Source organism: Aspergillus oryzae, chromosome 7 (assembly GCF_000184455.2).
Source record: "Aspergillus oryzae RIB40 DNA, chromosome 7".
Taxonomy (NCBI): domain Eukaryota; kingdom Fungi; phylum Ascomycota; class Eurotiomycetes; order Eurotiales; family Aspergillaceae; genus Aspergillus; species Aspergillus oryzae.
In genome coordinates, this window is record NC_036441.1 from 2482875 (window position 1) to 2505489 (window position 22615).

Here is a 22615-nt window from a genome sequence, read left to right on the forward strand (position 1 = left end):
CGTGATAGTAAGGGCACCTTAAAAAATTACGGACCTCAATGCCTGTATGAGAACAGAAAACACAAGCCCTCGCGCAATTATTGGGACCTGGAGACTATCGAATACCTTCTCGAGAGCTTCACGACTGGCAGCTGCTCCCATTACACTTGTCAAGGCTTGTGGCAGCCCTTTCTGCACGAAAGCTTTTCGTGCAGTCTCCCTTAGACGCTCTTTTTCGGCATCGTTAGGTGCGGAAGGCCAAGACTTCAACTCAGCTTCCGTTGGGAAGACATTCTCACGAAGTTTGGTGATATACAAGCCGAGCGCTTCATCAGAGGTGTTGGACTCAATTATTGATCCTTGTAACAAGCCGCGAATCGTCTCTAAACTTGGATTCCCGGGGCGTAATATGTATGATTTGGCCGCATTCAATAGAGTCCGGCGTATATTCCAGGCAGATGACAGTGTATATAATTCATTTATCACTGCAAAAAGGAGTTCCACAGCTATCCGGGTTTCTTCTTGGGTTATAGGGCTGCCTCGGCCATCTGAACTATTTTGCGCAGCAGTATTCGCCCGCTCCTCAATTTGGGTACTGGTATCTTCCTCCCTGCGCCTACCCGACGAGTGTGATAGTTTTAGCGAATCATGATGTCTGGGATCCAGGCTAGAGGAAGGAGCAACTCGCTCTGTTTCTGCGGCGAGAGCCTGGAGTGAGCCCTCTGCATTTTCTGCCAGGCTATCGAGAGGTATGTCCTGACAGGGTTTGCCTCCCTTTACAGCTGTGGTACCAGACGCAGTTTCAAATAGTGGCGAACTATGCCTCTGAGACCTGGAGGATAACCGAGCATCGTACATTCCAGTATATGGCTCCAGGGAATGTCGTCTCAGATTTCCAGCGTCATCAGACTTGCGCGGAGGGGGCTCATTTGGCTGCGTGGGGGTATGGATATTCTGATTATGACTATTTGAAATCAAATTCGATGAAGTCTTCTTGATAGACTTCACGCCGAATACCCCGGTCATGCCACCGAAAACGGCCTTGCTGCCGTCGGAAACGCCTTTTGGTGCATTTGCTAAGACACCTAGAACCCCCTTTCCGACATTTTCGAGGGAAGCCTGACTCGGAAAAGAGAACCCAGCCTTTGGGGATGTGCCCGCAGATGCAGGGCCAAGACTTCCACCCTTCTTAAGGAACCGCTTCATTCTTTCACTCTCTGCTAGAGATTCGTTTTGAAGGGCATCTTGGAGGTATCGCTCCAAGCTCCTCGCCAATGCTTGTTTTGTCTGCCCTTTCCAGTCAGGCAGGATAGGATGATCGTCTTTAAACTTCTGAACTCCACTCAATCTTGAAATCGTTTCCAATGTCTCATGGAGTGACTCGAAGTCTGTGTAGTTCCTGAAAACCATCCATCCTGTGCAACACGCGGATGCCGGCTCAATTTGGACTAAATAATTTGATATAGGTTTTGATCGCAGCAATGTTTCATCTCCCGGATCTAAGCCATCATCTACCGTTATAGAAGCTCGATGGAGAGTCAGGGTGGTATGTATGTCGTTATCCGATGTTTGATTCAATGACAAGGAACTTGCGGAATGTAGCGAAGACAGCGAGGGGGGTCGCCTTGCAGGACTTAGTTCGAATGCATTTTCAGATGCAGACTCCTGCATCTTCTGAGTCCGCTTGGCGTTCACATTCTCAAACACTGGTTGCGTTCTAGTATCATACTCAACACTTTCCTTCCCATGATTGGACTGTGAAATGAGAGCCTCTCCGCTTGAAAAAAATGGGATTTGAGAATCACCGTATACCAACTGCTCAGCATTCTGATGCTGCAAGTCTTGTGCTGCGATCATGGCACTTAGTCGCTTAGCTTCCGCCATGGCTTCCTCAGTTGCCTTATCTATATGGGCAGTCTCTGAACCCAGTTTCCTTTCATTCAATGACATTGAAAGAGGCATATTTACTTCTTTGGAACCCTTGGCTGTAGTTATACTATTAGTTCGCGCCCCTTCGACACCGGCGTCAATTGCACTCATGATTTCAGATTCGCCTTCATTAAGAAGATGAATGATCCATCCATTGATAAACTCTGGACGTGATAGACTCGAGATGATGGATTCGAGGACAACACCGGCTAAGATTTCGCGAAGGAAATCCCTTAGAGGAGGCAGCGCGTAGGCTTTCGGGTCCAAAAAGCTGGCCAATATATCGTCCGCTATCAAATTGAGTTTCTTATGCTGTTGTTGGCCTGCTAAGACATTTGCTAAACTGCTCTCCGGCGACAATTCTAGGTAACGCTGGATAGTTTGCTCGGGCGTCATAGTGGGTCCAATGGTCTCAAAAGCTGTAGACAGTTCATTCAAGAATACGATTAATATGGAGGATGAATTTGTGAGGAATTCCAAGAAAGTGTCTGCTGCCCGTTTACGTGAGAGGTGTGTTGACACAGAGGTGATAAAGCTGATCAATGTCCTCCGGCAGGAGAGAGGAAACGACCTCTCGAACGGCAAGATCGGTTCATACCAACAACTTTCTCTTCGGTAAGCTCTTGTCTTATTTAGAAAGGTGGAACCTTACTTGACATAGTCCCTGATCACCGCGTCGGTCAATGATTCCAACGCGGCAGCTGTCCCTGGACGAAAAGAAGTGTAGTCTGGTTCTATTTGAGCCACGTCATGTAAAACCTTCTGGATGTTATCGTGGCTTAATCCAATTCCTGAGGTATTGCGTTCCGGCCAATCAAGCAACCTATGAGCTATATCCAAGCCCGTTTCTCTTCTCCTAGGAAGTCGGCAATTCAATTCATGCCCAGAGGAATGAGTACTCGCCCCCTCCCATGACGCATGTAGGACAATGCCACTGGCTACCCCAATAAGGAGTAGGCCAAGTCTTCCCAGAAGAATATATGTTACGCCTACCAAGCCAGCAAAGACGACGAGCAGAACTTCATTGCTAGCAGTAGAAAGGAAACCAATGACGAAATCAACAAGCTCTTTTGACTGCGCTGTATTGGACCCATGGTTGTTTGGGCCGGCTTGTTGTTCTGCAGCACTTGCTTGGTCGGGGAGGTCAGGTTCACTTGGCTGAAAAGGAGCATCATCGGGAGTGTCCATGGTTATTGACCCCATGAAATGACAGTATTCGCCACAGTGGTTGGTAAGCAGTTCTAGAAGGAGTTTAAAACCACCACTTGTTCATTTATAATTGACAAGTTGGACAGGCGCGGGTGTGTTTGTTCCCAGCCACTGCTCCTATGTGAAATTCATGGTACAGTAAATAGCAATTGCAGTGGGCATGCTAGCTGGACCGATACCCGACGGGAATGTATTGGTACAACCATGGGATCAACCTTATTCGTGTGCATTATCACCACAGTAGAGGGGAAATTATGTGCATACGTATATATATACGAGTTTCATGAAAATTATACGATCTTAGGTGTAGATACAGAGGCATATCTCTAATTAAAGGTAGATGATGCTGTTGATAACACTACATTCCAAGTACATGACGGCAACCTTAGGTTATAAAAGCACCCATCCAAGACTAAGAAAGTACTGGTTAGAAATTATTGAAGATGTCTCCGTTCATTATTGCCTTGTTTCACTGCCGAAAACAAGGTATCTAAAGCAGTAGAATGGAATTATTCTCCGCCATCCGAGTGAATCCAGGCATTCAAAGTACATGTTTTTCATGCCAGATGTAAAGATGATAGCGGTGCTAATAACATCAATAGAGCAACTTTGGAGTTTTTGTTCCCCTATCTTTCTTCGAGGCCATCTGGCCCTTGTAATTTTTCATGCCTGCAATATCGATACAACCTGGTGAATCCCCACACAGGCGAGTTCATCGTATTCTGATATATTTTGTATGGGTTCCATGTGCAACAATGGTTGTCTGTCCAGTCTCGGTCCTTTTAGAGATGATGATTGATGTGAAAGCAAGTGACTTCCCCACTTTATTAGCCCGACCCTCAATCTCCAGCCAGTCCCCAGTGGTCGCCGTAGAAAGGTAATTGACATGAATATCTGTGCTCACCCCCGTAGAGTCAAGGCCATAGGAAGCGATTGCCAATCCGCCTGCCCAGTCAGTGACGCAGGCCGAGAAAACACCATGTAAAGTACCCTTTGAATTAAGGTGGTGAGGAGCGACTTGAATGCGAGAGTGAAACACGCCTTTTTCGGCATTGTAAATATCGATATCATTAAGAAGAAAGGCATATATGGGACTAGCGACTCGGATACGCTCCCAGGCTCTCTGGACTTGTTGTAGCTCTGGGCCCATATTATATTGTTGTGCGTTGTTTGGCGCTTCCATGCTTCCAATGGAAAATTGAGAGGGAAAAGAAAGGTGCCCTGCGGAAATGAAGAAGGCAAAGGATTTATTTCTTGGGGGCGGCCCTCACAATTAAATTAATTATACGAAGGATACTAGTGCCGGTCGTATTTATGTACTGCACGGGCTCATCCGAAAACTGCCTGAAATCTATATGCAGTATAGCTATGTTAAGATTAGGAAGGCGTAAGTACTTATTACTTTCCGAAAAAATTAATTATTCTCTACTCCATACATTGACGAGTACCACTGATAGCTATGGTAGAATTCGCCTAACAGTTAGGTATACCATACCATGCAGGTAACCCAGTAAGGCAGACTACTCGAAAATTTAAGCTTGTGGAAGCAATGCAGCTTTTACTGAATGGATATTTACATACTTCAGCTTTATAATGATATACTAGTAAAGGCATACAACAGCAGACGCGAACCACCAGTCTGTGAGCATCTACCATGTATATCATAGATTGTATAGCCCTGGTTCCTCCCCTCTCCCACTCCTCCTCCTCCTTTCAAAGGCACAGTGAATCCCTATAACTTAGACGTAAAGACCGTCTCAATCAGGCTTCCCGTGGGGGAATCCTCCTGGACAGCATCTGTGAAAGCATGAAGTGGTTAACGTCCTCATCAGCCCAGTACGTCAAATGGCTAGCGATGCTAGCAATCATGGATATATCAAAGGCCCCTCTGGTTTTGTGGAGTTAGCGTTCTTACCATGTTGGAGGTCGGGCAGGTACCATAAGGAGTCTTACTCTTGTATGCTATAGTCAACTCGTCCATTCGAATTCAAGGACCTCACCTTTGCATCCTCGGTCCTTAATCTCTTCATACGAATCTCGTTCCCCTGATGCTCAGGGGCGTCATCGCTTGCAGGAGCTGATGCACTCTTGCCAGGTGCACTTTTGATTTTTTGGAAGCCGTCATAAAGCGTCTCCAGGTCCGAGTCTATAAGAGTAGGATGCCGATCAAGTCTATTTGCGAGATCGACATCTGTGTTTAACGATTGCTGCGAAAGGGTGGCAGAGGCTGGTGGGTTCTGAGGAATATCCTCAGAACTAAGGCCAAGACTGCGATTAAGCAGGCTACTCGCAACGCCTGTCGTGAAATTAGTCCACAGAGACCCCACACTTTGGCCGACGCGGCTTCCAATAATTGAAAGGCTTTGTCCAGAGGCTGCCCAAAGGCTTTTTTTTACGGACGGCAAAGGCTGTGGCCGAAGCGACGACATTGCTGGTGATATAAGCGGCTCTATGCGATAACTGACGGGATCGGAAGGATGGAATATATTGTAAAGCTGCTCACACTTCGGAGAAGAAACAATGAAATAGTCATCATCAGGCGCTACTCCTGTGTTAGCTTGATTGGGTGATGGTTCGACAGTTGTGTCTTTTCCATCCATATAAAAGGTGTTTTTAGTTGCTTTACTTTCCGTCATAGATCGACCAGCTATAGTTCTCCCTTTCAGCATTTGAAAGAGTGCGATTGGAGAGCCCAAGCAAAACAGTTCCTTGCAATCAAAGTCTAGTTGCCCATCTTGCAAGGTTGCTGGCGAATTACCTTGCTGTCCCACAGTGACAGATGGCCCCTGAGATTCAGCTGTGGACTTTTCACGACACAAGATATCAAAGAGGATGGCACTACCGAGTGAGTGCCCACAGAGACTCACCGATCCCCTAAAAGAGGGGTTCCTCATTTTAAATATTTTGAGAATTCGGTTGCATTCCTGCTTAACTATGGTCGATATGTGCTCGCAGTACGCACTCTGGTACAAAAGCACATCCATTGCTAAATCGGATATTAAATTGCGAACTGCGGGTACGCTATCGAGTGTAATATCAGTTAAGCCGGGGTAGGGGTCATCTTCGAGAATGTCTGCGTCTGCAAGATCCAGCTCTTTGCGATTTTGTCTCACCCCTCGGTAGGGAAAATCGAGGAGGTGCCTCCAGCATCTAGCTTAGATTAGCGAAGGCTTGACAGCGTGGCTCAATTTCTCGGGTCTTCTCCCTCTTTCCCCTCGAAAGGAGCCCGCTAGAGGGCCGAGGGATCGTGCATCACCTGACAGAATGAATTTACATGGAATCACTTACACCGGAAGTACTTGGACACGACAGTTCTCGTGTTTATCTCCAAATGTCGAGTTGAGGGCTTGAAGATCAGGAGACACCTTGTACACATTTTTCATGGTCTTTCGTAGGACATTCACATCGTGGATAAAGTTGATACTCTCTAGACGTAGCCCAAGTCGCTGCCCGATCCCGTGGGTAACAAGAACTAGATGGTCAATTTCTCGGTCTCTATCATTGCCATCGCCCTGTCTCGAGTCCTCCATCTCCTTCTCTTCCTGTCTACGAGCTTGTTCTTCGATGTCAGCCGGATTCTGCGGTTCGCCAGCAAGAGATGACATCTGCCGTTCGAGAGTTGATCTCTGATTTATCCCAGGGGTGCTGTTGCTTTCAAGATGAGAATCCATCACTCCGGGTTTCATGCCTTCTAGTACACGGTGATCCTGATTATCTGGATGGCGTGCTTCGGGAGTAGAGACTGAGCCCTGGTTTGATCTTCGGTTGGGGTTTCTAGAATCAGGTGCTTCCTTCTGTCTTTTTGTCTCAGAGAAACCGCGTACTAATCGTGTACCTGGCACCCCACCCAGCTTCTGGTATACCGTGGTGCTCACACGGGACATGAAGTCATCATTTGTCAGTAATGCTGTCGACGAATCCTGGTATGTCACCAAGCTATTCATATAGGCGCCAAACAGGCGATAGGTGTAGAGAGAATTTGCAGGTACGTGGGTCATATGCCCGGCATTTTCAGTACGATCGCGCAACGTGCTGGGCTCTAAGAGCAGCGTGAGTTTATGCCTTTGCGCTTTTGAGTTAGGGGCCATTACACAGGCCTTAGGAAGACCCTAAGTATCAAGATGACGAACCTTCAACTTCTTCAAAGCGCCACGGTTTAACTTTTAGATAGCCCTCCTCAAGTTGGGTGGCGAGGTTCTCTTCACATGGTTTAATCGTGGAGCCGTCCTGGACAAACCATGTCCCACGACGAACTTCGTATACGGGGCCTATCCAATATGCTGGACTGAGCTCCCTTCGCTCTACATCCACATCGAAGAGATAGTCCTCATTGACAGGTACCTTTGTGAGTTCCTGGGCCTCGCCAATGCCCTCGTTAGGTTTATTTTCGTCTTTTCCACCCTCAACAGCGGCTATGTTCTGGAATGCTATTTCAATGGCCTGGGAATCCTTGACTGAAAATGGAACGAACTTCTTGGGAGGGGGAAGTGGTTTTGAGGCGTCTTTCTTTTGTTCCACGAGCGCCGGTTTCCATTTTGGGGAGTCCACAGCATAGAACCACCTTACCCGCAAGGAAGGGCAGTCTTTGGGATAGCGCTGTGGACTAAGGCGATGCCTGTGAGTGACTGTGTGGTCTTGGCCTTGAGAGCGTTGCAAGATGTCTGGCGTACCATTACAGCCACTGTCGGGTTGAGGCGTTGTGCTCCTAGAGACATTCCAAGGAGAGATCGCCCCCAGGAATGTCCCTCTTTTGCTCTCCTTTGACATTGAGCTCTGGAGAGCCCGAGGAGTCGAAATGCGAGCCAATTCGACGAAGTTAGTGCCTGGTGTCAAATGAGAACGAGGCTAAGAGGGGACGATTGACCAGTGAGGGAACACGCGGGGGTTGAATTTGAGATAAAGTCTAAGCGTTGTCAATAGATACGTATCCGCGGATTTAACACTCTGAATTGGTCCGAGATCAGAACCTGCAGATCCGATTCCTCTTTTGCCTTTCTTTTCTTCTTTCCCTCCTCTGGCAAAAGTTGAGTTATGCAGTAGTATATGGGTGATATACCAGTGCTTAACTAGGCTGTCGGAATTACGGGGCCAAAGAAAGAAACTAAGAAAAAGAAAAAATGACAGTGATAGGAACAGCTGTGGGGCACTGTAAGTGTCTGATTCTACGGAGTAATCAACTTAGGTTTTGGCATGCTGACCTTAAAGGCAACATGTCGTGACCACAGAAAGCCCCAGAAACGAAGAAATAATCTTAAGAGATTGAGAAAAGCTGCGAGGGACAAGAATACATGAAAAATGAAAATTGTAAAGGAAAGGACAAAGAAAACATGTATATATATAGTTTAATGTCTGATGAGGGAGGATGGCTGAGGTGCCAATCAATTAGTATTGATGATAATATATATGTACATATATTCCTGCATTGGTACAATACTTCCTCACTTCCTATGAGTTATGATAGTAGTAGGTACTTAGTAGTAGGTAAGTACATCAGCTAGAAGTGCAGTACATAGTACACGGTATACGTTGAGATGGATTAGGCCAGTAAGAATGGCCCTAGCGGCACAAATAACCTGGGTCGACATCATAATGCGTCATCAGCAATATCCAAGATTAATATGAACCACTCGTCCATGCATTCAATCGTCCACCATTTGTAAGGTAACTAAAATGGTGGGTTCTCATAATTTCAATGAAGCAGAATAACTGAAATAATATAAATAACATAGACTTCAATGTTTTCCTGAGTACTGTGTAGCTTTCTACCGAAGAGATTCGTCGTCCCAACTGGTCCCCGCGTCATCACCATTCTCCTACTAGCGCCCAAAAACCCCACTCCGCTTTTCACCAAACCACTCCGCCATCCAGGGGAACCCAACGCAAACCTGAAGTCCTACCTAGGCTACCGAATTACGGACAGTGCTCACTTCGGCTTGCTTTGCCGTCATTCTTCAATTGACAATCTTCCCTTGATATATCCGAACACATTAGATCTTTTGTCATCCTCGGCTATCAGTTGTTGACCTTCTAGCCCGTGCCTTCCCATAATATAACCTACAAACCACTCCGTTGGGTATCAGTGGGCGTGGCGAGAAAGAAGGCAGTAATGAACGTCCTTAAACTTCAAAGGTTTGTCAAAAATTTCTTTGCAATTTCTGCATTATTTATGCAGGAATTCTGTCTTATTACTACTTCACTTGCTGAGCAATCGGTCTTATTCTCATGGTCTTGTCTATAGGAAGTACCCACAGTTCGACCAGGGCGAAATCTTCTCGCTCCAAGATGCTTTTAGAAAGTTAGATGTCGATGATAAAGGTTACTTGGACGAGGCAACCGTGATCAAAGCTACTCAACAAGCAGAGCGCCAGCCATATGACATCGTACGGCAGGCGCTCAAAGAGGTTGAACTGGATAGCTCTCGCCGGGTAGAACTTGAAGACTACGTGGATGTTAGTATTTCCAGTTTGAGCCAATACTTTTATATTTCACGACAGAGGAACTAAAACAGCGGAACAGCTTATCTCCAAGCTGCGCTCTACTTCCGGGCAAAGCGGGCCTACCGGCACTGCCAGTCCCGCCGCGGTAGTACCCGGTAATGGCGCTGGATCATCTCGCCATGTCTCCAAAGGCAGCATAGGCGGAAGAATTCACGTCCAGGGTTCATCGGCAAATGTAACTCATACTATCAATGAGGATGAAAGGACCGAGTTCACGAGACACATCAATGCCGTTCTTGCTGGCGACCCGGACGTTGGTCACTTCCTGCCGTTTGCCACCGATACGTTCGAGATGTTTGATAAATGTAAAGATGGATTGGTTCTAGCAAAACTGATCAATGATAGTGTCCCGGATACGATCGACGAGCGTGTCTTGAACAAGCCAGGAAAGAAAATCAAGGAATTGAACGCATTCCACATGTCCGAAAATAACAACATAGTGATCAACTCGGCTAAAGGTATTGGTTGCTCAGTTGTTAATATAGGAAGTGGTGATATCATAGAAGTGCGCGAACATCTCATCCTTGGCCTAATCTGGCAGATCATTCGCCGGGGTCTTTTGGGCAAAATTGACATCAAGCTCCACCCTGAGCTTTATAGACTTCTTGAAGAAGATGAGACCTTGGAGCAATTTTTACGTCTGCCTCCTGAACAGATATTGCTGCGTTGGTTCAACTATCATCTGAGAAACGCAAGATGGAATAGACAGTATGTTGCCATCCTGTGTTCTCTTAGGGATAATCAAGGAATGCATAGACATTTACTGATTGGCACTGTAGGGTGACAAACTTTTCAACTGATGTGAAAGATGGCGAAAATTATACTGTTCTTCTCAGCCAACTGGCACCTGATGTTTGTTCACGAGGTCCCTTGCAAACACAAGACTTGCTTCAGCGTGCTGAGCAGGTTCTAGCTAACGCCGACAAACTGGGCTGTCGAAAGTTTTTGACCCCAACCTCACTTGTTGCGGGAAATCCCAAACTTAACCTTGCGTTTGTAGCCAATTTGTTCAACACGATTCCAGGTCTCGACCCTATCACTGAAGAAGAGAAGCTCGAAGTCGAAGACTTCGATGCTGAGGGAGAACGTGAAGCTAGAGTATTTACGCTCTGGTTAAATTCACTGGATGTCCAACCAGCTGTTAACTCTCTCTTTGATGATCTTCGGAATGGCACTATTCTCCTCCAGGCATATGACAAAATAATTCCCGGAAGTGTTAATTGGAGGCATGTCAACAGACCACCAACATCTGGTGGTGAAATGATGCGTTTCAAAGCAGTTGAGAATACAAATTATGCCACCGAGCTTGGAAAGAATATCGGCTTTTCTCTTGTTGGTGTTCAGGGGGCTGATATCACCGATGGACAGCGTACCCTTACACTAGGATTAGTGTGGCAACTAATGCGAAAAGACATCACAAATACACTGTCGAGCTTGGCGCAGCGGATGGGTAAACATGAGATTACGGACTTGGAGATGATACGGTGGGCAAATGACATGTCCCGCAGAGGCGGCAGGACTTCGTCGATACGCAGTTTTAAGGATCAGTCAATCGGCTCGGGAATCTTTCTCCTTGACGTGCTTAACGGCATGAAGAGTAGCTACGTGGACTATGAAATTGTAACTCCAGGCCGCAGTGACGAAGAAGCATACTCAAACGCCAAGTTGAGCATCAGTATAGCGAGAAAGCTAGGTGCAACGATCTGGTTGGTTCCTGAAGATATTTGCCAGGTCCGCTCTCGCTTAGTGACTACATTTATTGGTGAGTTTGACTTGACTGAACTTGTCTTGAGTCAATGTAAAAGCTAACCATTGTGAACAAGGCTCCCTTATGGCTACATATGAGAAGATGCAATGAGTAAGCTCATTATGAGAGTTGTATTGTGCTAGGATGGGGAGCGTGTTACCCTATTCTATTCTCGGCCATTTCCAGTTTTCTTCCTTCGGATTGATTATTGCCTGTGTATGTATGCAGCTCTATTGACCTGCTATAAATTTTCGAGCATGTTTATAGACCTAGGCCATCGTAAGGATCAAATACCGAAAGAGGCATAACCCACCTTTGCGTCAATGCTTCAAATTCAACACTTTTCCCCTTTTATCCCATTTCCTTTCATATATATATGACCTGCAAATATCTTCAGCCATGAAATATACGCAATGGACGCAACCACCAGTTGATGAAGATTATAACATAACAGGCCATACTTTTAACCGTCAGTTCTGGTTCTTCATGCATCCATAACGTGCTTCTGCTAGATTGATATAGTTTCTGAAGCAATTTAGCGATTAAGCTGCGCATTAGACCACCAATAGGCCATAGGGGGGCATATCATCAAGAAGTCCCACTTTCATGTTCCTTACGGTCCAGGTACTACGAACATACACACTCTCTGCTCTACATTACTATCGGTTTCCGGAACTCGCAACGACCGGTCGTACAGGACGGTAAAAGGGAATGCTAATCGTCTTCATATTAAACAGCGATTTAGACGTATGACGGACCGCTGCGGATCGTGACGGACAAAAGGACGACATACACTGGCGTGGGCGGGACGGGGGAAGAAACGATCGCTCGACGGGCGTTCGGTGAAAATTCGAGCCGCTGACAAAGACTTCAACGTGGATTCATCAAGTCAAGATCCCAATAAGATCGATCCATCACAGCACTAGGCCCGAGTCCTCTTCTTTGTTCGCCTTCTATCTCTTCCGGTTTCCCTGATAATGAAAAAGAAAAAACTGCGGTAAAACGAATTAAGGGCATTAAAGAGGGCTGGGGAAGGGGAGGCGATATAACAAAAAGCAGGGAGACGACAGAGAATCTGATCAAATACCGGTGCAATCTCATGGCATGGAGCCACTATGCCCATAATGGCCAAACCATCAATGTCAAACAAGAGCTGGTAATAGCTCTCTCCACCTCTCTTGAATTCTTCTTACTCTTTTCTCTTTTCTCTTTTCTCTTTTCTCTTTTCTGTTTAATTTTTTTCCCCTTTTTTTCCTTTGCTTTTTCTTCGGCCTCCGCGGCTCAGACCATGACAACCGACAGGATGCTAGTACATGAATTTGGGATGAAGGTAACCTACTCAGCAGTGTCAAGTTCATCATGGGCAGAAGTTAAAGGGTCTAGAAGGACTAGATTGATAAGTAACACAGAGCGAGACTAGGTAGAAGTGATGATCATTCAGGAGTTCATACCTTTTCTTTCTTCACCATTTGGGCCATTCTCACGCTCATCGTCGCGGCGTTCACGTTCATCATCACGGCGTTCCCTGTCATCCTTGATATCACGTTCTCTCTCATCAGGGCTGCGAGAACGGTCGCGCGAGCGTTCACGGTCACGGTCGCGGCGATCATAGTCACGGTCACGTCGGTCATAATCCCGGTCGCGGCGGTCATAATCACGATCATGTCGGTCGTATTCCCGTTCGTACCTGTCATCCCTACGAGGAGAATAATCGCCGCGGCCACGGCGAGGCGACGGTGAACGACCACGGCGTGGCGGTGTACGATCGCGCCGACGGTCTCGGCCAGAATCAAACCTCCAAGAAGCAGATGGTGGAGTGCGAGCCCACTTTTCACGCGTTAGAGATTGGTTTCTCACTAGTTACTGCGTCACTCACTTCAATTTTCAATAAATCATCCCGTCCAATTCGTTTGTTATGCATTTCATGATACGCATCATCTGCATCACGGCGGCTCTCATATTCCACAAAAGCAAACCTTGGTATTGTTAGAGAAGAATGTTAAGTATAAAGCGGGTATGTCGCAACGCACAGTCTGCTGGAAGGAGTACGTGGTGCTGGTATGTCACACCGGACAAGGCGCCCGTAACTAAAGCTAGGTTAGAACCAAGACTAGTGGGGTGTAAACAGACAACTAAGATAATATTGCTCAATGACCAAAGACAAAAGTGTATAAACGGGTTATGATAGGTAGCAAAAGTGCCGGGGCCATAATGACTCTTCCAAGGGAATGTATGTATATCAAGGAGACGACGAGTAATGCAACAAGCAAAGCTCAGAACACTAGGGGAGGTCTTGCTCCAACGTCGGCATTGCGAGGATCAACCGAGGTGTAGATTGCGAGATGGAAACGAGTCGTCTGGTCATGGTAGCGTGTAGGCAATCGACGAGCGGCACATACCGTTCGAATTCGTAGGCAAGGTCGCGAGCTCGAGTTCCGTGCCCGAAACCGGTGACATAGAGCGTGGTGCCAGGACGAGACATTGTGTAGGAAAGTCGGATATCTCTTTGTATACACCGGCGATATTATGTTTAAGTTAGAAGATAATGTATTGACACAAGGACAAAACCTAGCCTAGCTAATGAGGTTGGGTGGAAATAAGAATAAGAATGGTAAAGGAGCGAAAGACAAGTTTCGAACAGGAGGACTACAGGAAAGTGCACATGCCACAAGCGAAATAACTCAGCCACAGTCATGAAAAGCCCCTTTAATTATTAGTAATTTTGAGACATGTACTCCGTACATACAGTGGTATCCAGTATCCATACATTGCAATCGTTAGTTGTCTCACTCCCCACATACTACACATACTCCGTATATGTACAGTACTATACTCCAGAGCTCTCCATACAAAACTGTGTCGAGCGGTATAGTGTCCTGTACAATTTTCTGTACATACTTTTACAACATACATTTGCTCTATGCTGTGTTCTGTACCATTGATGCCTATTTAATATCAGTGGTGCATCCCAGTGTTAGTAAATCATATAAAAAGTATCTGGGATATTGAAAGTCAATGAGATCAGACACTTTTTTCCCAATATATATAGGGCCATGTGTACGTCTTTTATACTATGTGTTGTGCATACGATGGGTTTTGCTTTTGTTGTAAAATTACTAAAGCATGTGGCTTGGCCCACCCATCCCTGACACCTGGACACTAATGGCCGGGACTAAATGCGGTCTTAGGCACGATTTAATGTTCGACAAGCCGCCGCAATGATGTCTCGTTTGGGTCAGCGCGTCTTCGATTCATTCTCCTCTCGATGTTGAAAAGAACCACTCATTAGCCTTGAAGAGCGTTTTATACATTTCCTTATCTGTGGTACCCAACTTCTTTTCAGATGATAATATAGTTATCACCCAACGATCAGTTGTATTATTTATTTGTTACTGCCTCCGCCTCGTGCTCTTCGCAAGCTTCTTTCCAACACTTGGGTTTCCTGGCCATGTCACATTGATTTTTTAGTCGACCTATGTCTATTTATGGCCTGTGCGACGTCAGCCAGACGAATTCCAAAGGGCTTTCCTGCTGTGACTATATCACAATATAGGTTCAAGCGTCCTCTGTCCTGTGAGCTGCGACGCCGACATACGTAACAGCTAGTAAAGGGCAGTCTCTAAAAAAACAAGCCAGCCGTTGATATACCTGAATAACAAACCCCAAACCCCTCTTCAGGAGCGATTCGGGGTACCCCTGCTGTCTCCGTAAATCGTTCATTACAACATGAGTCTGGATCGTCAGGAATCGGTTCGTCACGATGAATCGAAGACTTCAAGGGACAATACCTTGGCCAAGTTAACCCAGTTGCCACCGAGTTCGGCTTCGATCAAGGTAGGATGAGGACATTTCAATTATCAAGAGAAGAAACGAATTCCATGGCTCAACGAGTTTCTAGGAAGCGTCTTCGGGAAATAGCAGCAAATTTGTTGGTAAACTCAAGGGCAGAATCGCGGAACCTGTCGTGGCAGCTTTCGTTGCTGGGGGCGTAGCAGGTGCGGTATCCAGAACCATCGTGTCGCCACTTGAACGTCTAAAAATCCTGCTTCAAATACAAAGTGTTGGCAGGGAAGAGTATAGGCTATCTATATGGAAGGCTCTTGTAAAGATCGGCAAAGAGGAGGGATGGAGAGGGTTTATGCGGGGCAATGGTACCAATTGCATTCGAATAATCCCTTATTCTGCGGTTCAATTTGGAAGTTACAATTTTTACAAAAGGGTAAGTCATGCAACATTCTTTGTATTCTATCTCATGTACCATCTCCGTCATTGAGTTATGCTTATCTTGCAGTTCAGTTTGCAGAACCAACTCCAGATGCTGAGTTGTCACCAGTACGCCGGCTCATTTGCGGAGGCGCTGCTGGAATTACCTCAGTCACTATAACTTATCCTCTTGACATTGTTCGGACACGTCTTTCTATTCAATCAGCGTCGTTCGCAGCCCTCGGTCAGCGCGATGGCAGCGGGAAGCTACCGGGCATGTTCGGCACCATGGTCTTAATGTACAAGACCGAGGGTGGTATCTTAGCGCTCTATCGCGGAATCATCCCTACCGTGGCTGGTGTCGCCCCATATGTAAGTTCTGTGATGCTCTTGGCACTTTACAATATACTGAGAATTCCAAGGTTGGTTTGAATTTCATGACATACGAATCGGTTCGAAAGTATTTGACTCCCGACGGTGACAAGACTCCTAGTTCGCTGCGTAAATTGCTAGCGGGCGCTATTTCAGGAGCAGTGGCTCAAACATGTACTTATCCATTGTAAGATTTTTTGCAGATTTCCGACATTCTTACCACTCCCTCCGTCCCTTGCACTAACCGGTCATTAGTGATGTTCTACGGCGGCGTTTCCAAATTAATACAATGTCTGGAATGGGCTATCAGTATGCATCCGTCTGGGACGCCGTGAAAGTCATTGTTGCAGAAGAGGGAACGCGTGGTCTTTTCAAAGGAATTGTCCCCAATCTTCTGAAAGTGGCACCGAGCATGGCGAGTAGTTGGCTCAGCTTTGAGCTAACGAGGGACTTTCTTGTCCAGCTGAATGACAAATGATATCGCCATGGCTCGGAAGGGATATTTCGCTGATCCCTAAGTTTTGCCTTCCTACGATGGTGACGTAGCTTGAAAAATAGCAACATAAGCATCGCTTTATACTAGGTGTTCTAGATGTGGGAACCAGTTGGTGTACCTGGCTATTTTAAAGATCCTATGCAGGTACTATATTGCTTATTTTTAGAATCATACGCATGTTACATCACGCAAGGAGTGAGAAAAATTAGGAAGACATTGAGCAAACCACAAAAGATAGAGTGTAGAGGAGTGTGCTTCAACTGATGATAGGGTTAGTTCTATTAATGGAGCGGAGCCCTCCTTCAATTACTAGAGGCCTTTAGTTTACCATTCACAACCTTAAACCTGCTACCATTACACTCAGGTGGTGCTGACTGCTAGTACTAACTAGTAGATTATACTCATCCAATGATACGCACCTTGGCATGAAAGCCAACATTCCTCTTAGGGGATAGTAGAAGTTCTAAATGCCTTAGTTTTCAGGTGCCCACAATTTGCCCCCAATACTTCCCGATTTGCTCTAGGTTAGGGCTCAACCCGCGCACACCGACCATCTGAAAATCGTAGATCAAAAACCTCAAGAGTTTCATTTTTGCATACGGGTGCGAGAGCTAGCCAACTCCCAGGTGTCCCATCAGTCTTAGCAGCCATGGGTACGTTTACATACATATCACCACACACCCATTTCGGCAGAATTATGTTATCGGACAAGCTTTCGAAAACATTGTTCAGGTCAATTTACAATGTTCAAAGCTAACATCTGAGCGCAGGTATCGACTTGGATCGCCACCATGTGCGTAGCAGCCATCGCAAGGCGCCGAAAAGCGAGAATGTCTATCTGCAAGTTTTGGTGAAGCTCTATCGCTTCCTCGCCCGTATGAAGAAGACCATTCGGTGGCATAAAATGACGGAAAACTGATTAGTGGTCTTGTATAGGTCGCACGGACTCCAACTTCAACAAGGTCGTGCTGCGTCGTCTTTTCATGTCGAGAATTAACCGCCCCCCTGTTTCTCTGTCGCGTATCGCTTCCAACGTGACCGATGCGCACAAGGGCAAGACCATCGTCGTTATTGGCTCCGTTACTGACGACAACCGCCTGCTTAACGTCCCGAAGCTGTCTGTGGCTGCCTTGCGCTTCACTGCTACTGCCAGAGCCAGAATCGAGAAGGCCGGCGGAGAAACATTGACCCTGGATCAACTTGCTCTCCGGGCTCCTACTGGAGCGAACACACTTCTCCTCCGTGGACCCAAGAACGCTCGTGAGGCAGTCAAGCACTTCGGCTTTGGTCCTCATAGCCACAAGGCAAGTCCTTTTTCATCCCTCTTTTTCCCCTTTTTATAAGAAAAGGGCCCACTTTCCTAGGAGAGAATTGGGACTAATGCTCAATAGAAACCCTACGTGCGAAGCAAGGGACGCAAGTTTGAGAGGGCCCGTGGAAGGAGAAGGTCTCGTGGCTTCAAGGTTTAAAGGAGCTCATCACGAAAAATATCTTGTATCAGGGTCGTAACTGTCATGACCATGGAAATACATGCGCACGGCCTTGTGATCTTGTGCTCGACCTTTTTACTTAGAAATACGGCTAGCTCTAAAACCATTTAGCTGGTACGGCAGCGACTCTTACGGATATGAATGGAATTTCAGGTAGAGGAGTTGGAACTGAATGAAAACTGAAGTTTACACCAACGATAATATCAGACTATGAACGAGCGGAACTAGTTACCTAAAGCGGAAGGCTTTGATGTTTCCATCTTTTCCCCCCTTCAGAATAATCACATGCTCGATGACCATCCCCCCGAATCAGGTACTTATAGATGGTTAAGCCATCTAACCCTACAGGTCCCCTAGTATGGATCTTATTTGTGCTGATTCCAACCTCCGTACCAAATCCATACCTCATCCCATCTGCGAATCTTGTCGATGCATTCCAGAAAACACCAGCGCTGTCAACACCTTTCATGAAAACATCCGCAATGTCCTTTGACCTTGTCAAAATAATATCTGTATGCTTAGAGGAGTGTGAATTGATGTGAGCGACCGCGGTTTCAACCGACGAACTTCCGGGTGGCGCTGTAGTTATCGTTTTTACTGCGAGGATGAGATCCAAAAACTCGGTGCGATAATCTGAATCAATAGCATCCTGCAGCAGATGACTCGGTACCGCCGGCAAGGTCTTCATTAATGCAGCCTTAGCTGGTATGTCACAACGAAGACACACTCCTTTAGAGATCAAAGCATCTGCAATAGCAGGAAATAGAGTCTCAAGAGCATCTTGGTGAACGAGTAATGTCTCTAAAGCATTGCATGCAGCTGGATAGTCAGTCTTAGAGTCCACAATGACCTTAACCGCAACCTCCGGGTCTGCATCAAAATGAAGATATGCAGAACAAAGGCCATCAGCATGCCCAAGAACAGGAATCTTTGTGTTGTCCTTTACAAATCGAACGAGTTCATTCGAGCCGCGAGGTATCACAAGATCGATTAAGGAGTCTTGGGCAAGTAAGGAAGAAATCACATCCCTCGTTTTCACAAGCTGCACTGACGATTTAGGAACCTGGGTACTCGATATGGCATCCGAAATAACCTGCGAGATAGCAACAAAAGATTCCGTAGATTCCTTGCCGCCTTTCTGACATTAGCGGGATAAAAAAACAAGCCACGAGCTTCTTATGAACACTTACCTTTGAGGATTGCAGCATTTCCCGACTTTATAGATAAGGCAGCTATATTCGCAATAACTTCAGGGCGAGCCTCAAAGATTATCAGTAGGACGCCTATAGGACAGCTCACTCTTTCGAGCACCAGACCGTCATCAAGCAGTGTCCTCAGAGTCACATGTCCAACTTCAATATAGTCAGTAATAGTTACATAATCATTTATATATACCTACTTGGGTCTTGTAAATCCCGGACATCAAGTATGCCCTTCAGCATGTCATCGTACTTTCCCGGTCGTGACAAGTCAAGTCTCTTAAGAATACTTTGGCTTAAATTACCACTTGCAGCGGCCCGACTCGCCATATCGACATCCTTCGCATTTGCCTCCAATATAGAATTCTTGTTTCTCAGCAACGCATCATGAAGTGCTGTCAGAGCTCCATTGCGGTCGGCTTCAGATAAAGTTGCCAAGCGTCGAGATGCTAGAGAAGCAGTCCTAGCGATATCAATAGCAGAAGACTCGGTAAGGGACATTTGTGCGGATCTCAATAAAGAGGGGGAAGAGAGAGTGTGTGTGAGTGAGTGAGTGTGTGCGTGCGTGCCAGTGCCACAGTCCAAACGTGATAAAGAATATTAAGTGCCGTGATAAGACCAATTGGACAATGATTTCGAGAATCGCAGCGGTTAGAATTTTTTCTTGACAGTTTTGGAGGACTTACAAACACACACTAAACTGACTCACCCGATTGCGGTGGGGAATACCCCGTAGATTGTCACAAAGAGGGGGTTTTGGCAGCACATTAGGCAGGCGGTGTGTACGATAGATTATACTGACATGGTTATGGAGCAAGCAGCGTCATACTGGGCGCGATACTTCTTTCCGCCCGCAAGCGTCGATTAACCTATTCTCATCAAGCTGTCAGCCTACAACTTTCCTGAGCGTTGAGACTACACTATTTTCCAGACTAGACTTTGGCATCCAGTCTGTTTATGAGAGATGGCCGAATTTCTTTCGCAACTCACCTCGGTGTCGTCAGGTAGCTTCGACGAAGACTATGACAGGCGAATCCGTGACCTCATCACATACCTTCAACAGCCGAGCAAGGCTTCTGAGCTTTCAGCGGCTAGTGGATATTTGCTAGATGTAAGCCGAGGCTTCTTAAACAAGTTTTAGGGGGGATGAGAATCGATATAGTCCTCCCCTTTCAAGTGCGGGGACTTCGCTAGCTTACAAATTCCCTTGCGCGTTTACAGAACCTCGATCCTTCTCTACACACTCTGTCTTATTTATCAGTCTTCCTTTTTAAGATACAGTCCCTCCAGGGCAGCAACAAGAGCCGGCTACCAGAGCAAATTTATCCCGGGCGAGAACTATGGCTCAAGGCTATTCGGATTCTGAGAAGCTTTGATCCTTTTCAGATACGGTATGCTGGTCATGAATGGCACCGGCTAGTACAACTTGTGGTTCAGGCTGCGCAGGCTGTCTCTAAGGTAGTAATCAACATTACTTGTTATGGTCATTACGCTGACCTGCATCGCGCAAAAGCCACTTCTAGCAGTTCTAGCTGTCAGGGATGCCATAGTTCGACTCGACCCCTCGTCAGAGGTTCTCACATCAGTTCACACTACGTTTATTAAACTCACTTTGGTGTCTAGGTCGTATAGCCTGGCTGTGCCAGTTTTGGAGAGACAGGTTTGTCATTTTCCTACTGTTACTGGACAGGCTTATCAGAACTATCATCAGCCTTTGCTTTGTGCGGAACACGAGTCTAGCACAGCGTTCATAACCGATGCTTCTGGGTTTTCTAAGCAGTTGGCATACAGAGACCATTTGCAATTTTTTCTCTATGGCGCAATGATATACATGGCGCTAAAAAAGTGGGATAGGGCACTTCACTATCTGAGCATAGTAATATCCTGTCCTGTCACAAACGCCGTCAGCAAGATCATGGTAGAAGGGTACAAAAAGTGGCTCTTGGTCAGCCTGTTGAGAAATGGAAAGGTAATGTCTCAGACGAAGAAACCATCTCTGAAAAATTTGCAGCCTCCCAGCTAACTAGTATCGTTCTTTGACAGCTAGCTGCACACCCGGATGTTGTCTCTTCGCATGTGATCAGGACATATCAATCTTTGGTGAGGCCATATACCTCACTGGCCGATGCATTCGAAAAGGGCGATTATCAAAGGTTAAAAGCTGAAGCTGGAGCTGCGCAGTCCGTTTGGCGTCTAGTGAGTTATAACTCGGAATTCTTGACTCCTGTGGTGCTTGCCTTCTTAGTGTGCTTATTGATATCTAGGACAATAACACCGGCCTTGTCCACCAGGTAATTAAGGCATTCAATAAATGCAAGACCCTGAAATTAGGGAGGACATTCTCTGCCCTCACAATGGCAGATGTGGCACAACAGGCGTCCGATTGTTCATCACTCTGTGAAGTTGAGTCACTAGTGGCATCACTTGTAATGTCGGGGGCTTTCAGTGCTGTCTTGCTACAATCACATAACTATAACGACACCACAATGCTTCGATTTTCTAATCCAATAAAGTCCCTTTATTCGCGGGAACAGTGGGCACGGGGGAAGATAGTAAAAGAGGGTCGGCAATTGGGTGTTATTGCGCAAAGTATTTACCAATCCAACCATGGGCTGGAGTTGAGTAACGAGCATTTTCTGTTTTCGCAAAAGAGTCTCAGGTGGTCTGACAACTCTGCAAAAAGCAACATCGGCACACTCGACGAGGCAGCCGGTGGAGTTGACATTGAAGAAGATATTATGGGTGATATGCATTGAAATACCAGGTCCAGAGCAACAAAGGGAATGATGTGCTTCACACTTCTACTTAACCCTTGATCTATTAAAGGGGCAATACATTATCAAAGTACCCCTCCAGATACAGCCCTTATGCAAGGCGAGTTGGTTCAGCTAAGCAGTAGCCGTGGGAGCCCGAAACCTAACATGATGCAATAGAGTCCATAGACTATGGTTATATGGTATCTACTATATTATACGGGAATCACCTATTATATTTAGTCTTTTAACTAATATTAAAGCAATCTAATACTATTTAAAGCTATTTATTTTATTTAATAGAAACTGTTAAATTTTAAACTTAAGAGTATTACTAATTATTATTATTATTATTATTATTATTATTATTATTATTATTATTATTATTATTATTATTATTATTATTATTATTATTATTATTATTATTATTATTATTATTATTATTATTATTTATTTCTAATATATTTTGTTTTATTTTGTTTTATTGCTAATATTAAAATTTAATATAAAAATTATATAAATCATTTATTAGATTATTAATTTCTTTAAAATAGATTATAGCTATATAAAGAATTTTATTACTAAGATTTTATTTTATTAAATTTTTTATTAAGAACTAGCTTTTTTTTAAAAAAAAAATAAAATTATTAATTAATATTACTAGACTTTTAGAAGATTAGATCTATATAAGATATAAAGTAATTAAAAAAAAATTAAGTTTTTTTTAATATAAAGAAGCTT

The 22615-nt window shown here is 45.4% G+C and overlaps 9 protein-coding genes across 9 annotated transcripts; 4 read left to right on the forward strand and 5 right to left on the reverse strand.

Annotated features, from left to right (window-relative positions):
- Positions 1–18: 18 nt before the first annotated feature.
- AO090011000948 (PX domain protein) lies at positions 19–3096 on the reverse strand (the record flags this gene model as incomplete). Its single annotated transcript, XM_001826453.3, has 2 exons — positions 19–2512; positions 2561–3096. The coding sequence occupies 2 exons, from the start codon at positions 3094–3096 to the stop codon at positions 19–21; spliced, it is 3030 nt and encodes a 1009-aa protein (XP_001826505.3).
- Positions 3097–3829: 733 nt separating this feature from the next.
- On the reverse strand, positions 3830–4300 carry AO090011000949 (PaaI family thioesterase; the record flags this gene model as incomplete). The annotated part of the gene is made up of 1 exon (XM_023233179.1): positions 3830–4300. One exon carries the CDS (start codon positions 4298–4300, stop codon positions 3830–3832), a length of 471 nt encoding a protein of 156 aa, XP_023093709.1.
- Positions 4301–4878: 578 nt separating this feature from the next.
- AO090011000950 (DDHD family phospholipase) lies at positions 4879–7884 on the reverse strand (the record flags this gene model as incomplete). The annotated part of the gene is made up of 4 exons (XM_023233180.1): positions 4879–5005; positions 5071–6267; positions 6406–7156; positions 7248–7884. The coding sequence occupies 4 exons, from the start codon at positions 7882–7884 to the stop codon at positions 4879–4881; spliced, it is 2712 nt and encodes a 903-aa protein (XP_023093710.1).
- Positions 7885–9223: 1339 nt separating this feature from the next.
- Positions 9224–11472, forward strand: sac6 (fimbrin; the record flags this gene model as incomplete). Its single annotated transcript, XM_001826456.3, has 5 exons — positions 9224–9246; positions 9356–9566; positions 9634–10322; positions 10394–11376; positions 11438–11472. The coding sequence occupies 5 exons, from the start codon at positions 9224–9226 to the stop codon at positions 11470–11472; spliced, it is 1941 nt and encodes a 646-aa protein (XP_001826508.1).
- A 1224-nt stretch (positions 11473–12696) lies between these two features.
- AO090011000952 (uncharacterized protein) lies at positions 12697–13843 on the reverse strand (the record flags this gene model as incomplete). Its single annotated transcript, XM_023233181.1, has 4 exons — positions 12697–12749; positions 12813–13188; positions 13238–13337; positions 13761–13843. The coding sequence occupies 4 exons, from the start codon at positions 13841–13843 to the stop codon at positions 12697–12699; spliced, it is 612 nt and encodes a 203-aa protein (XP_023093711.1).
- Positions 13844–15087: 1244 nt separating this feature from the next.
- Positions 15088–16414, forward strand: AO090011000953 (putative mitochondrial carrier protein; the record flags this gene model as incomplete). Its single annotated transcript, XM_001826458.3, has 5 exons — positions 15088–15195; positions 15260–15580; positions 15658–15936; positions 15987–16123; positions 16192–16414. 5 exons carry the CDS (start codon positions 15088–15090, stop codon positions 16412–16414), a joined length of 1068 nt encoding a protein of 355 aa, XP_001826510.1.
- Positions 16415–16857: 443 nt separating this feature from the next.
- On the forward strand, positions 16858–17901 carry AO090011000954 (60S ribosomal eL18 domain-containing protein; the record flags this gene model as incomplete). The annotated part of the gene is made up of 6 exons (XM_023233182.1): positions 16858–16886; positions 16909–16956; positions 17015–17085; positions 17203–17307; positions 17369–17736; positions 17824–17901. The coding sequence occupies 6 exons, from the start codon at positions 16858–16860 to the stop codon at positions 17899–17901; spliced, it is 699 nt and encodes a 232-aa protein (XP_023093712.1).
- A 253-nt stretch (positions 17902–18154) lies between these two features.
- AO090011000955 (glutamate-5-semialdehyde dehydrogenase) lies at positions 18155–19622 on the reverse strand (the record flags this gene model as incomplete). Its single annotated transcript, XM_001826460.3, has 3 exons — positions 18155–19056; positions 19113–19274; positions 19322–19622. 3 exons carry the CDS (start codon positions 19620–19622, stop codon positions 18155–18157), a joined length of 1365 nt encoding a protein of 454 aa, XP_001826512.1.
- A 463-nt stretch (positions 19623–20085) lies between these two features.
- AO090011000956 (putative COP9 subunit 3) lies at positions 20086–20875 on the forward strand (the record flags this gene model as incomplete). Its single annotated transcript, XM_023233183.1, has 4 exons — positions 20086–20232; positions 20343–20579; positions 20635–20781; positions 20867–20875. 4 exons carry the CDS (start codon positions 20086–20088, stop codon positions 20873–20875), a joined length of 540 nt encoding a protein of 179 aa, XP_023093713.1.
- Positions 20876–22615: the final 1740 nt, after the last annotated feature.